General features: G+C 40.8%; 1 protein-coding gene across 1 annotated transcript; it reads right to left on the bottom strand.

The window, feature by feature from the left end:
* Positions 1–366: 366 nt before the first annotated feature.
* On the bottom strand, positions 367–15,637 carry LOC132766655 (tripartite motif-containing protein 29-like). The gene is made up of 9 exons (XM_060760982.2): positions 15,099–15,637; positions 9,915–10,010; positions 9,398–9,631; positions 9,275–9,297; positions 8,379–8,515; positions 4,555–4,585; positions 2,599–2,630; positions 2,218–2,286; positions 367–1,144 (listed from the first exon to the last, which is right to left on the bottom strand). Exons 1-8 carry the CDS (start codon positions 15,375–15,377, stop codon positions 2,228–2,230), a joined length of 891 nt encoding a protein of 296 aa, XP_060616965.2. The 5' UTR covers positions 15,378–15,637; the 3' UTR covers positions 367–1,144; positions 2,218–2,227.
* Between the last annotated feature and the right edge of the window lie 367 nt (positions 15,638–16,004).

The raw sequence follows: 16,004 nt of genomic DNA, 5'->3' as shown, positions 1-16,004 counted from the left end.
CAAGATGCTGGGGGGGGGGGGGGTTCACATGTTACTCCCAGCCCAATGGGCAAAAGGATTTTGGACACACGGCTACTCATTCTGCCTAGCAGTCTCTTTGCAATGGACTCTCTTAAAATTAGTGGAAAGCCAACACATAAGGAATCAATAATGCGTATTTAAGTTACAGACAATTAAATATCAGTCCAGTCAGTCTGTAACACATATCTACTCTTTCAAAGGTCTTAATTCTATGCTACTCATCACCCCAAAACTTTATTTCCATCAGCAAAGGAGTTAATGAGGCATGAGTTATGTCTGCAAAGCAATTGATTCCATTTGATTTCTTTCACTTGAACAATAAAAGCAAAAATAATCATCCACCAGCACTTTTTTCAGTTTATGTTGTCAAACAAATTAACACAGCTATATTTGATGCAAAATAACTGCTTACAGAGGGGGCGGTGAGACAGCATTTAAGGGGGGTTGTAGAGCACATTAGCCCAGTGTAGAATCCTTTGAAAAAAATGTTTTGACAGTCTGACACAAAAATTATGAATAGCTGTTTACAAGCATTGTTCCATGTTTTAAAGCTTCATTCTTAGTAAATATATCAAAATAACAGAGTAAGGGAAACAAGACTTGATTGCAATTCTTAACATCCTGCCATCTCCAGATCAACACAGAAGGAGAGCACCGCCAATCATATAGCAGGTGGCATATTTACTATGCCATTTTCACCTAAATAGGAACCCAACAGCAATCTGTGTGTATGTTTGTTCTAAGACATCATATAATTGTATTAGGCATCTTCTACCATTCATTTCCAGCTGGATCTCTTCTGGAATCATATGCACTTTTTATAGGCAATTGTATTATTGGATAGACTTGCTAAATGAATGTTGCTTAGCTATGGGGAACAGCCTGTTGTGTTCCTTTAATATCAAGGCAGTTATTAAAAAACATGTGGTGCTTCCAACACACTTCTTAAAGTCTTTGTTTATATCTCCTCAAAAATGACAGCTCCAAGAGAAAAATTTTGAGAAGAGAACATTTAGTAAGAGGTCGAGGTCCGATAAAATTCCTATTTAATGTCTTCTAGTTTCTGGAGAGAAAGAAAGATAATCCAAGAGAGATCTTGTTTCCTATTTCTGATTTTCAGCACCTTTGGAGAGAGGGGAAAGGTCATTAAAAATTGAACACACAAGAATTTTAAACTCCTTCATGATCAAAATATAAAATAATCAAATCCAGTTTTTATCCTTGTGGATGGACTGCAACCATCTACTAATGGAGGGAGGAGCATGACAAAATGATAGGAAATGAGGTGGAGACATCTTTCCTAAGAAAGGTCTTAGATTGCAGCTATTCAGGTGCTACAAAAAGTAGCTTACACATCCAGAGCTATAGCAGGTAAAATTTGTAGCATTGAAAACTTGTATTTCTGCATCCACCATTCCTTCCCCCCACCCCACCTCACATGAAGTTCTGCCAAAACCTATATGTGGCTTCATAGACTACATGCTATTCCTCATAGATCTAACTATGAGATAAATTTATCAGAGGTTGCCTTTAAGTTCTCTCTTGTAAATGTGCTATCTCCGTTTCTGAACAAAAGACATGTACATTCTACGAGACAAATATCAAGAGGGAATCTAGTATATTGTTTATAAACAAATGGAAGGATTATACAGCATGACCCCCCCCATCCATATGTTTCTGAATTTAATGTGGAAACAGGAAACCATGAAAACAGCAAACCATACTGAAATGAAAAACTTCTGCTAGAAGTCACTATAAAGTCTTACTTTATGACATTCTCTCCAGGAATTTGCTAGGTCCTCCAGCATAGCTCTATGCTAACTTCTGGCACAAGCATGCCATCCATTTGCATCCACTTATAGGATAGCCTAGAGGGCCTAGCAAATTCCTAGAGATGACGTATTTTGTCAAGTGTGAGCAGATAAAACCATGAGTACTGGTTTTCAATTGTGATTTATGAGACTCATTTAAATAGATGGCAAGACGTCAGCATTGTGGGTCAAATATCTGTGGGTTAAGTATAACAACCAGGGCAATTAAGTGTAGTAACTAGAGTTTCTGACACATTATTTTTAAAATGTTATTTTTTAGAATTGCATTTAACATAAAACATGTCAAATTTTGAAATTCTTGGGGACCTATGGTGGCACACTGTTCAATTGTACTTAATCCATGGAGTTTTCCTTTCTGCTTTACCTGGGTTTACTCAGGATCTATTCTCAGATGGCGGTGGCGGTGGTGATGGGAAGACTTCACAAATCACATCTGAGTGAAACAAAGAGAACAACTAGCAGAATGTCTTTGAAGAGAATACAGCCCTGCACAAAACTTTTTTCACACAGCGACTGATCAAACCCACAAGCTATTTAACTCAAAAGGATGTACTGACAAATGAGTATGTGTATAAATTAATTCTAAAAGGCATGCTGAACCTCAGACCATGAGAAGGTGATCTCTTGCTCACTGTAATAATAAACACTAATAATAGAACTCTGCCCAAAATAATGAGTGCATGTCAAAACTGGAGAGTTTACTGAAAATTAGCACATTTAAAATAAGTACATTTAAAATACCTACCTTCCAGAGAGAATTCTGCAGCTGGAATTACCCTGGATGTGGAACGAAGATAATGTGACAGAGGAACAGTTAAATATATAGAACATAGAGTAAGACAGAAGCATCATGGAACTTTGAATGAAATTCTACATTCAGCAGGAGTTGCACAGTGTAGTTTTATACAATCCATTTAGAAGAAGGACCCATTGAACACAACAAAATGAATTTCTGATATGTCTTGATTTCTGTTGTGGGTTTCCCACACCACGTTGCATGCCTGTTCTGAAGAGGGCAGTTCACTGACTTAGTTCTCCCCCCAAGAGGAGCAATTGTGATAAAGTACCAACACCTAATATACAACTGCCCAAACACAATACAAAACATTACCCACCCCTTTGCTTAACTTATAGAGCAATACTTTATGTTTAAACCTATCTAATCAATCAGGTGATAGTAATATAATTAATTTATATCATTATCATTGCCATTGTATGTATATGATTTTCTGACATATGTTCTAGATGTCTTACAGATAAAATACACAAAGATTTTTTTAAAGTACAGACTGGGTATTCATCATCTGAAACATCCAGACCATATACACCTTATACCTTTAGCCTGATGATAATTTACAGACAATGTTTTTTCATACGTTTGTGCATGAAGCAAAGTTTATGAACACCGAATCATTAGAAATCATAAGTGCCTCTATCCCAGCTACTCAAAGGAAACAAGTTGGGATGTTAGAGTTTTTGGAATTTTGAATAAGAATTCTTAATCTCTATATAATATAAAGCACCATCTCCCAACAAGAACAAACAATGGGGGTCATCAATTGGTCTAAACACAAACTTTAAAAATTGATCAATGAAGAACATCCCATGATAATGTTGGAGTCAGATAAGCCTTTTTGGAATAGCAGCAGCCCATGATCTGAACAGTGGGGAAGGGAACTTCATCATCCTGCACTCCCTTTGATCCAAGGAGAATTAACAGATCATATGAGTTTGCCCATGTTTTGAGATTTTTTATGATCAAATGAGTGTGTCCGTGTTTTGAGATCTGTGCCAACGTTTTCATAGGCACCTCTTTTGGGAACATGAGAGAGTATCTTCTCAATGGTTGTTTACAGGATCTGGAGCTCTTTTCCTAGGGAAATTAAGCAAGCGAACTCTTGGTTTTTGCAGGCCTCTGAGAAGAGATTGCTCAGGAGCAAAACAGTCCTTTTCTAGTGTGTAATATTGCATATTTTAAGAGCCATGTTTTAAACTGATTTGAACTCTCTTTTTAAGTTTTGTATGATGTTGACTTTTAGCTGTATTTGCTTTGGACTGGTATGGGGATGTGGGAGGATGGGTGGGAACCATTTACTCCATCCAACCCACAGCAGCTGGACTGTTACCTGACCATCCATGTTACCATTGCAAAATGGCTGCAGAGCTCTGTGAAGGGTCCTGGCCATTGTAGGGGCTGACATCACCAGACACTCATATACAACCAGGAAGAAGGAGGGTGGATGGGGATGGGCACATGCGCCTCTTCTGAAGTCAGTTCAAGGCACTGTTGATGGCTGAGAACTCTCACGGAGTTCTGTGGACATCTGGCGATGGCAGTAATATTGGCCCAATCTGTCCCCTTTTCCCTGCACTGATGGGCACAGGGAAATGGGAGGGCCACGGTAGACCCAGACCTGATATCTACACTGTGCCTAAGCCATGTAAATACTGATCCATAAGTATTTCTCTGTTTTTCCTGATAGTTGGTGAATTCATCTTCAAATAGAATTTCTGTCATATTCTTGATTCTAACCTGAAATGAATAGCTCAGTGGCTATATATTTTTTCAACAACATATTTGCAATATTAATTCCTATATATTTTCACTCACAAGTTCTGAAACTCATCTTCTAATGAATGGAAAATATGTTGCCAGGTATGACGTGAAGCATAAAGGGAGAAATAAAAAAAAAGAATTTACCTGCTCCATTGTGTTTGGTTAATGATTTTCCCTGCAAAACATAAAAAAATAGGATGAAATTGGAAATCAATGCAAAACTCCTCTTGTGGAGAAATACTTCCTGAATATTTTTGCCAGGGCAGATTTTGTATGAAGAGTTTCCATAGGTGTGACATTTCTGAAATTATGTTCAGAACTGGGTAATGAGCCATGAGATCAGGAGGAGAAGGGAGAAGGGAGTAAGTGAAAAATTGGCCTGACTTGGATGCCTCCTTCATATTTCTAGAACTGTACCATCCCTCATCCATCTTCTTTCCAGTGTATTTCTCATATTTCTCACCTGAATACACCAACGTATTCTAAATATGCAATTTTTGGTGTTTTTCAGAGTTGGCAAGTATTTGAAACAGACTATTCACTTTAAGGGAGTATGATATTTAAAAGAGGCTTAATTACTTTGGAAACCCAATTCTCTAGTTCTTCTCTAAACCGGCATATTTTCAGTTCATCTTATTCATAACAATGAGGCTAGCTCCAGATAGTGGTAGGAGGGGTTTCTCATAGTCTCAGTCTTTGAAGAGTTAAATAACTCCTCCACAAGATCTAGCAATATTTTACTAAAGCAGAACGTGCTTTCAAATCTGCTTGTGGCTGCATCCTTCCTCTGCATGCAACAGAAATTCGGTTGTACAGCAGCAGAATACCATTTTTAAAAAATCACTTCTATATTAAAACAAGGTATATAGCAACAGTGTGGGTAGATGCTCTTTTAAAGGTTCTGGAAGGCTGTTGGGCAAGTAATTATTTAATGGCAGATACCTTATGCTTATTTGAGAGCTTGATTTGAAATTACCGTCATGCCGTTGAATATAGGACAAAAATTTGGGAGTTGTGTGTACACACCCTGTTCTGAAATAAAATGTACATATGCAGTCAACTGTGAGTGATTACAAATCACCCAGCATGGCAAATCCTTTCTCAGATGTTCTGCTCTGCCAGAGAGTCAATGTGGGTATACTGGTTAGACTTTTTGGACTGGGACTTGGGAGATTCAGATTCTAGTTCAAACTGAGTCATGGCACTCTCCATAAAAAATAGGTCTACCTTCTCTCAGCCTGACCTATTTCACACAGTTGTTGTGAGGAATACATACAGTAGAGTCTCGCTTATATCCAACACTCTTATCCAATGCCCCTACCCCCAGCATTTCATCTTTAGAGGCCATGTTTTTAGTTTCCTTCTTCCCCATTTTCGCCAGTACCACGGTGCAGACTCCGAAGGAGGAGCCAGAGCATAATGGTTCAGCCCCCGCCCCCCCATGCACCAAAGGTTCAGACCGAGTTGGAAGGAGGGGCCATGGCTATGAGAGAGTTCGTAGAAAATATGGCAAGAGAAAAGAAAATGAGGATGGGCAATTGTCTTGAGGATAGGTGTACATGTATTATCTATCTTTTCACTACAATTCCTTGTTTGTTGCTCTTTTTTCCATCACTGGTGAGTGAGTTGTTGTTATTATTATTATTATTATTATTATTAACTTTATTTGTACCCCGCTAGCATCTCCCGAAGGACTCGATGCGGCTTACACGGGCCAAAGCCACAAAACACAATACAATAGAAAACATAACACAGCAATAAACAAAGCAAATCAAACAATTAAGCAAAATAACCACAATGACAATACATCAAGACACTATTAAAACTGGTTCGGCCAGCGCAATGGGGTACAGGGTTAAAAGTGCTGAGATGGCAGGAGGAACGTAGGATTAAGTGCGGTGTGCAGCAACATTAGTTGTGCTAAAGTGCATCTAGGACTTGGGATGGGGATTCCTAATCTGCGAAGGCACATCGGAACAGCCAAGTTTTTAGGTTCCTTCTGAAAACTGCCAGAGTAGGGGCCTGACGAAGCTCTTTTGGAAGGGCATTCCAAAGTCGGGGGGCCGCCACAGAGAAGGCCCTGTCTCGCGTCCCCACCAAGCGCGCTTGCGACGTAGGTGGGATCACGAGCAGGGCCTCCCCAGATGACCGGAGCGAGCGTGTGGGTTCGTAGATGGAAATGCGGTCACGCAGGTAGGGTGGTCCCAAACCGTTCAGGGCTTTGTAGGTGAGCACCTGCACCTTGAATTGGGCTCGGAAAATAAATGGCAGCCAGTGGAGCTCCTTGAACAAGAGGGTTGACCTCTCTTGATAATGAGCTCCAGTTAGCATCCTGGCTGCTGCCCGCTGGACCAATTGTAGTTTCCGAGCCGTCTTCAAGGGCAGCCCCACGTAAAGCGCATTGCAGTAGTCCATTCTAGAGGTGACCAAGGCGTGGACCACCCCGGCCAGATCCGCCTTCACGAGGTACGGTCGCAGCTGGCGCACAAGTCTCAGTTGTGCAAAGGCCCTCCCGGATACCGCCGACACCTGAGCCTCAAGTGTAAGCGAAGAATCCAGGAGGACACCCAAACTGCGGACCTGTGGCTTCAGGGGGAGTGTAACCCCGTCCAACACAGGTTGCCACCCTATACCCCGATCCGGTTTACGATCGACCAGGAGGACCTCTGTCTTGTCGGGATTGATCTTCAGCTTGTTCTTCCTCATCCAGATCGACACAGCAGCCAGGCACTCGTCCAGCACCCGAGAAGCCTCCTTGGAATTAGGTGGAAAGGAGTAGTAGAGTTGTGTGTCATCCGCATAGAGATGGCACCCAACTCCAAAACTCCGGATGACCTCTCCCAGCGGTTTCATGTAGATGTTGAAGAGCATGGGCGACAAGATAGATCCTTGCGGGACCCCACAGGTCAAAGGCCAGGGGTCCGAGCAGGCGTCTCCCAGCTTCACCATCTGGGTGCGTCCCTCCAGGAAGGACCGGAGCCACGACAGAACCGTGCCCCCAAGGCCCATCCCGGAGAGACGACCCAGAAGGATACCATGATCGATGGTATCGAAAGCCGCTGAGATGTCCAGGAGAACCAACAGGGTCACACTCCCCCTGTCCAGCTCTCTGCGGAGGTCATCCACCAAGGCGACCAAGGCTGTCTCGGTGCCATGGCCAGGCCTGAAACCAGACTGTGCCTGATCTAGCACAGTTCTTTCTTTGTGTCTGGAAAACCATCTCACTCACCACTGATCTCTGCCAGAATAGAGATATGGACTTCATCTACCAGAAGCCTCCATATTATCAGACATTTTCATTTATCTGACATCCTGCTGGCCCATTTATGTCGAATAAGCGAGACTCTACGATACAAACAAACAGTGTTCTGGAAGAAAATATATATAGTGTGCAAAGGATCTGTCCTGCCAATTCCCTTTAATTAAACCTCTTATTGGCCATCAGCACTTATGTTTTTAGATTAACTGCAAAGGACATTTTGTTTAGATAGTATTGTTTGTATCTACAAATAATCAAAAAAGTATGGTTGTAGCCCTATGATAAAGGTAAAAGATGGAGGATATACACAGGACAACTCAAACTGTTTGTAGAAGTATGTTACGGTAAATGTGTGAATTGTGGGAATATGAATAATATAGTATTTGTGCATATTTCATGTGCTATCTTCATGTTTTGAAGTTGACATTGAAGAGACTAAAGACCACATCACATTACAAAATTTTAGTGTCCTAGGACACTTGCAGGATGCTGGGAGGATGGAGCCTTCTGGAGGACCTCAGTATGATAAGTCCTAAGTGTTTCAGTTCTTGCTTTCAGTAAAGCTTGTGTTGGCACAATTTGGGCGTTGTTTTGGTTAAATTCTACCTTCTTTACCAGGCAGAGCCCTGGAACATGTCATCTACATTTTCAATGAATACAATTTCCTCTTTGCGTTGTTGAGGTTGGATGGTAAGATAAGTTGACTTACCATGTACCACTTGCATCAGTGTGTCTAGGTTGGAGATATAAACTGCTGTGTGGTTTCGAACAATTTGAATGTCAGATTGATCCAGATGCACTGTTAAGACTTCCACACTGTCAGTGCTGAAATTCTCTTTCTTAACCCTGGCATACACAAGAGGTCATCAATCAGTCAGTCAATTCTAATTGTAATTGTCCACTCCTAACATTAGCTGCTCTGTTTTTCAATAGGATACCAATAGGAGATTAGTGTATATAGTATTGATATTACTAGTGCCATATTGCAATACCATCATTAATATTCTGAAGAACTGATTATATTCTTATATGTAGGAGGCACTGGTCAATAAATAATCTTTATTTATTTGTTAAGTATCAAATTAAGCAAGTAAGCTACACAACAACCTAATACTTGCAGACATTGCTACGCATTAATCTACACTGTGTTTCCTACATTCTAATATTCCTTTAGAAATAAGACCCCTATAAACTTAGAAAACCATATCTGAAGTCACATAATTTTCAGAGTTTAACAAGTTTGTTAAAATTGTTCTTCATTTTAATTATTGTATTGTTTTTAAGTGTTTTTTTGCACTACAAATAAAATCTGTGCACTTTGCATAGGAATTCATTCATGCTCTTTTCAAATTATAATCCGGCCCTCCAACAATTTGAGGGACTGTGACCTGGCCCTCTGTTTAAAAAGTTTGAGGACCCCTGCCAGAGATCTCTTCCATCTGGGATTCATAACTGGATTTAGCCATGTTTAAGTTTGTTGTTAATTTTCCTCTGAGAATGATTTTATTTAATAGGCCATTGTTTTTTTAAAATCATTTACATATACAGTGAGGTGTCATTTATGTTGACATGCAAATGCTGGCAAAGGTATAATGTAGACGTTACCTCTCCTGAAGCAGCTGAAAACCCTGCAATTAAGGGGAAGAAGAAGAAATTGGCTTGAGTGCAAACAGATCGAAGGAGTCTAGTAAACAAGACTTTACTAACTGAAGTGAAGACAAAGTTTACCTGGAAGAATAGCTGAGCATCCGTTTGCTCTCTCAGCGCCTGTAGCTCTTGAAGGTTCTGGAGAGCTGCATCCTTTTTTTCTTCCATTTGCTTTTGCAGGACAACAATCTTCGCCAACTGCTTTTTCTCATTGGATTGGATATCACTGATGATCTGCTTCTCTTTTTGATCCACCTGAGTTTTGATCTCTTGGAAGACTTTTGACAGCTGGTCTGTCAATGTTTTTTTATTGCTCTATAAAAAAAAGGAAGAGGCCATCCATAGACTATGGAGTTGATGCCATACATAAGATATTAAGCCAGACATTTAAACCAGTATTGGGGAAAGTGCACTCAGTTTGATCCAGCTCAAAGTATTGCTTGCCTCAGTGGATTTGGGAAATCACTGGTGAAAATTTATTTTGCTCCATACTCAGAAGGAAAACTACTGGAATGGCAGCAGCGGTAAATACCAGAGATATACTGGTATTCCACTTACCATTTCAGAAAGATGCTTAGCATTATTTTAGGGCACAAACCTTTATTTGATCAGCACTTTTCTGGAGCTGCTGGAGAACTTTGTTCATGGCGGTATTATTTTCCTGCATTGATTTCATAATCAGGGAGAGAATTGCCTAGTTAAGAGGGAAAAATCAGTCAAAGGAGAATAACATAGAAAATACAGTAAAACTGTAAATGACAATTCATTAATCAATAGCATGTGCAATACCTCGTTAGAAATACTCATACAATAGTGTCCCTGTTCCATGTATAAATAATTCCACATTGGTGTGAATGCGTTCAATACAGGAATAGTTAGCTATGCATATTTGATTGTAAGTGGTTCTTCAGAATTCAGTGTTTCTCTCTTCTTTCTTTCTCTTGGCATGTATGTTTAGGAACTCACTAGGCACTAATCTCACCATTCCTTTATACAGTTACTCAAGTGAGACTTTGAAGATATTGTTATGATGTATCTTCAAGTTGATGCTTACTTATGGTGACTCTATACTATACTTTTCTTGCCAATATTTATCCAGAGATTTTCCATCACTTTTCTTTTAAGTTAGAAAGCATGTGATCTGCCCAAGAGACTTCATAGCTGAGCAGAGATTTGAATCTTTCTCTCTCTTAGTTCTAGGCCAATATTTAATCTGGCTCATGCTTACCTTTAAGGAAATATGTGTATGAATGATTATTCTAAGTTGAGAGCTATGTGGTAAATGATTTTAGTGTGGGACTAGAACTCTGTGAGACCAAGATTCAAATCTCTGCATGGCCATGAAAATCCATTGGGTTAGTCACACCCTTTCAGCCTCAGAGGATGGCAGCCTTCTTCTGAAAAATCTGTCCAAGGAAACCCCATGATAGATTTGCCTTTATTGTTGTGTGACTTCAAGCCATTTCTGACTTATGGCGACCCTAAGGTGACCTCACCATGAGGTTTTTGGGGGTTGTAAGTGTGTGTAATTCATCCAGGGTCACCTTAGGCTTTCCCTAAGTAGGGAACAGCTTGAAGGCACACATCATCAATGATTCTTTCTTATCTTCTGCTGCCTTTTACCTTTTAGTTGAATTATTTTAATCTTTCTACTATATAGCTATACAGTATGTAATTCAAGACATGGTTACATATATAGTTAAGCAAGCATTAGCTTCCTACATTTTCTTTCCCCAGACAAGAAATATAAGAGCTAAGCTAACAGGAAGTTTTATGGGGGGCCAAAGTCCCAGTGGACTAAGTGGGACAAAAGCAAGATGAAAACCATTACAGAAATTAGTGTAATTCATTGCCATTATCTTTAGCACAGTTGTGCTCTAAGTATGGGTTTAAAGAGCACAGACTTATTGATAAGGAACCTCCAGGACAGGGCTGTTAGTTGCAACAGATAGTAGAACACTCAGTACCTGAATACACTGCAGCTCTCATAGCAGATTGATAACAGTAGAACTTGAAAGATTTACTTTTGTGATTTTCCACTCCTGACTTCCAGCTATTAAATTTTGACTGTTTAGATGTCAAAATGTCACTTGGCCACATTAACGACTGCCATTCTGCTCTGAGAAATTCTTACTGTCAGTCATTAAGATGTGTGTGTGTGTGTGTGTGTCATAAAGCAAAGGTATCTGCAGAAAGTGCAGAGGAGACTATGCAAGGTCACACTATTAACAAGCAATGGTCCAGATAATGCCAATTGGGTGTCATGGTTCAGTTCAATAAGTGCTTCTGAGAATAGCCTGACTCTCCCGAGGGCAATGTGAATTCCAGTGCAATCCTTTATATATTTATTCAAGTGAGAAGTCTCACTAAGTCTGCAATTACAACCACATTAACTTGGGAGTAAATGCCACTGAGGTCACTGGGACATCACAGCAAGCAAGCAAGCATAGGATTTGCCCTGGATGGAAGTTTAACTGGACTTGCGACTTCTTTGCACAAGCATCTGGAATTGCCACGTGTTGTGGCAAAACTAGCAACTGCCATCGGGGAGGGGTGAGGAACCCATAGCCCCACACCTTGCACTGCCCCGCTTGCCAGGAAGCTGATCCCATGGGGTGAAGCATCGACTGCATGGCTTCCCCCAATTGCTTCCATTGTGGGGGTGTCATATGCCAGCTCCTCTCTAAATGAACCACAGAGCCCTAGATGACCAACAGAAGTTCCTCTGCATTGTGAGATGGGAGCTGGCAGGCTCTGTGAATCAACTTGGAATGAACTGGTGTATGCTGCCAAAGTAAGCCCCGTCTGATGAGGTTGTTTATTGTTATTGTGTACTTGGTGGTTACACTGACCTCCAGGGGATTTACTCCTCAGGATATGTCCTTTGATTACAACCTTGTTCTCTAGGATGCTGCAGCATGCTACAGCTTGACAAAGTTACTATTGCTACTGGCTAGGAGATTCTAGGCCAGTGGTTCTCAACCTGGGAGTCAGGTCCCCTGGGGGGGGGGGTGGTCGTGAGGGGTGTGTCAGAGGGGTCACCAAAGAGCATCAGAAAATACAGTGTTTTCTGTTGGTCATGAGGGTTCTGTGTGGGAAGTTTGGCCCAATTCTGTCATTGGTGGGGTTCAGGATGCTCTTTGATTGTAGGTGAACTATAAATCCTAGTAACCACAACTCCCAAATGTCAAAGTCTATTTTCCCAAAACTCCACCAGTGTTTGCTTTTGGGTATATTGAGTACCTGTGCCAAATTTGGTCCAGATCCATCATTGTGCTCTCTGGATGTAGGTGAACTACAACTCCAAAACTCAATGTCAATGCCCATCAAACCCTTCCTCTGGATGGGTTTTCTTTGGTCATGGGAGTTCTGTGTGCCAAGTTTGGTTCAATTTGGTTCCTGCCATCTTCTGTTCATCCAGGCTACTTCTGTTCACCCACAGACCTGCACACCATCCACCTTCTGTCTCATGTGCATGTGTATCTGTGTCGAGCGAATTAAACACCTACTCATTCGGTTTACACCAAAGTGTTTAAAGTTTCCTCACATACTCATGGTTGGAGAATGGGATAGGATGAGGGAGCCATCCAATGGTTGTGAAAGTGGGTGGTAAGACTGACTGACTGACAAGAAAGGCTATTGGTTATATTCACATCCATGCCAGAAGAACAAAAATCCCACTGCACTAATTTGACCTTAAGTAATTTCATAGAGCGAACACATGAACATGCCAGAAATGCATGTTCTGCATTGTTTTGAGGTGACTTCAGGGAGAGGAAATTGTGTGGCTTTCAAGACCAGTTTGAATTCAAACAGGTGAGTGTGATGTTATCGAGTTGAAAATGGGTTGGAGTGCTGCACATGGAATGAAGATATAGCTCTCATGTGGATTGCTTTTTGTGGAAAAATGCCTGCTTAATGACTACATGAAACCCCACTTTTTACTCCCCTGTATACAAATCTATCATTTTAAAAATGTACCTTCAATGGAATACCTTCTCGATGGTGGCCCCTCGACTTTGGAACTCCCTGCCATTAGAGATCAGAGCTGCCCCCTCCCTCATGACGTTCAGGAAACTAACAAAGACCTGGTTGTGGAATGCGGCATTTGACAACTGATTTAATTCTTTGCCCACATGAAAGGAGGATGATGAATGGGATTGTGATGGTGTCGGACGATTTGGCTCTTTTAACTGAGATGATAATGTTTTAATGTGTATGGTGCTGATATTTTAATCGTGTAATGAAGTGGCATTGTGTTGTTATTGTATATTTTTTGTATGTTAACACATGTTGTGAACCGGTCCGAATCCCTCTTTGAAGGTGAGAGGGTCGGTATATAAAACCTCGAAATAAATAAATAAATAAATAAATAAATACTGCTTGCTGGGCAGCCTTTAAAAGCACAAGAGTTTAAAAAGTAGTGGGCCAATCTGAGGAGCATGCAGTCTTGAAAATGACAAGTCTGTAATTCATGGTTAAGATTAGAAGACCTTAGATGGGCATAGCTGAGGGTCGGTGAGCAACCAGTGATTAGTACTGGCTGCAAACTGGACAGTGTGGTTGAGGTTGGTGAATGAAGTGGAATAGCAGTTGGTTAGTCTGGCCTTGTGTGGGGCAACCCTGTTAAACAAAGAGGGCTGGGGCTGGTAAGCAAAGATCCTGAATAGGTTTTGTGGGGTAAGCAGAGGTTAGAAAGGTTAATTTTTGGAACACAGATTTCAGAATCCTTCAGTAAGCATGACCAGAGATTTTGGGAGTCCAAAAACTTTCCAACACAAAGTGTGTAGGAGATTTGTATAATGATTGTGTGTATATGTGTGAGTGATTTGTCTGCAAATATTTTTATTATATCCTGTCCTTTTGCTGACCAGACTTTTCCCATTCTGTATCAAATAGCCTGTATACCACCCAGCAAACTTCTTTGAGATATTACAGGAGAAACCATGAGGAGAAATCAGATGTCAAGAGGGCATTGAAGATGAAGGTCTGTAGTAACTAAAAGAAAGCATTACAATTTATAGGAATCATGTGTCCATTTGCCTCTTCAGAGCATCGAAAGGCCAGAACTGGGTATCCATTTGTATACACAACTATTACTTTAAACTGCCTTGGAGAAATATCAGGGCGAGACCGCCTGCTACCCTTTATTCCATTTATCCTGTTTTTTAAATTATTTCTTGAGGAAATTTGATGTATTATCCTTCACATTTTGTGGATACTCCTTTTTTTTGTTCTCATATTGTTCTCGTATTCTGAACTGAGCTTGACTAAAGAGAGAAAGTGTGTGTGTAGGCACAAACGGACACAAATATATATCTTAGGACATTTTCTGATATTACCTGCATTGATACTGATGATTTCATTTATCATTGGAATGAATCAACAAATCAAATCTGTTGTACACCATGTGGAGGATGAATTTAATTCCATGATCCCCAGATGGAAAAGTCAGTTTACCCATTGTTCCTCAATTAGTACTCAATTAGTATTATGTCACCTTAGTTTGGTCAAAAATGGATCATAAATTGTTTTGAAAGTGAAATTTGTAGAAATTCAAAGTTCTCTTTCCATAGATCATACACCACTTTTTTTTTACTCAGTGATCAGACATGTGGATTTGTAAACCATAATAAACAGACAGCTGGATAGAAAGAAAAACACGGCACGTTAAATGGTAGCAGAGAGAGATTACATCTGCCCTCACCTCATAATGTTGATTTAATTTGAGGGACCTCTTTAGAGTGTGCAATGCCTAGATGACCTATGTAAAGCACCTTACCTGCTGCTTCTCATAGTCATCCTTCGCATGAGAGCCTGTGGCACAAGGAAAGGCTGTGTTGTCATGGCAGAAGCCTTCCGACTGCTCTGTGTGTTCTGCCCTTGCCTTCTCCTCCTGGGCTTCAGCAGCGCTGAGTGCCACTAAGACATGGCCTTTCTGGGTGCCTTTAGAGTCATGCTTGCTGAGATGGGCCTGGCACAGGGATGCCTCACAGGTTAGGCACCTCTTCACAGCTGAGTTAGGCTTCTCCAGGCAGAAATCACAGGGAATCATATCCATCTGTCTGCTAGTTTTTTACCCTTTTAGATTTCTAGTTCTGAGGAAAGTTCTTTTCTGACAAGCGAGCAAGAAACCTACAGGATTCACAGCTCTTTGTTGCCAGCTCCTCAGTGTGAACCTTGAACATGTGTGTGGGAGGTGCCAGCCTTGGACTGTACGCTGTATTCCATGTGCTCTGAGTATATTCCTTACAGGATTTGTAGCCACAGCTCAGGGGCACATGTTTTGACCAGATAATGTTTCAGCAGATTATGCAAAACGATGTGGCACTCTCTGCCAAGAGCCCAAAATTCACACTAATGAATAAAAGAAAAAAATAGAATAATAATTTTCCCACACCCTGTTTCAATATTATTAGTCCTGTGGATAATTTTGTCAATGGGCAATTCTTCTTTTTTCCTTCCTACTATCATTCCTATACAGAGCTAACCCTGGTCTTGCAAGGTACAACATTTCGTTACAAGATGCATTGAGCAAGAAGAAGAAAACAGGCATAGCTAGAACTGGGGAGGAGGAGCTGGAGAAAGAGAATGAGAGACAGGGAAGCAGGGAGAAGATGAGTGAAACTTGAAAGATGTGGGAAGAGGGAAGAAGGAGGAAGGGAAAATGAGATGAGGATGAGCCAAT

The sequence above is a fragment of the Anolis sagrei genome, chromosome 2 (assembly GCF_037176765.1).
Source record: "Anolis sagrei isolate rAnoSag1 chromosome 2, rAnoSag1.mat, whole genome shotgun sequence".
NCBI classification, from domain to species: Eukaryota; Metazoa; Chordata; class Lepidosauria; order Squamata; family Dactyloidae; genus Anolis; species Anolis sagrei.
The sequence above is the reverse complement of the archived record's forward strand: the minus strand, read 5'-3'. Positions and strand labels throughout refer to the sequence as shown.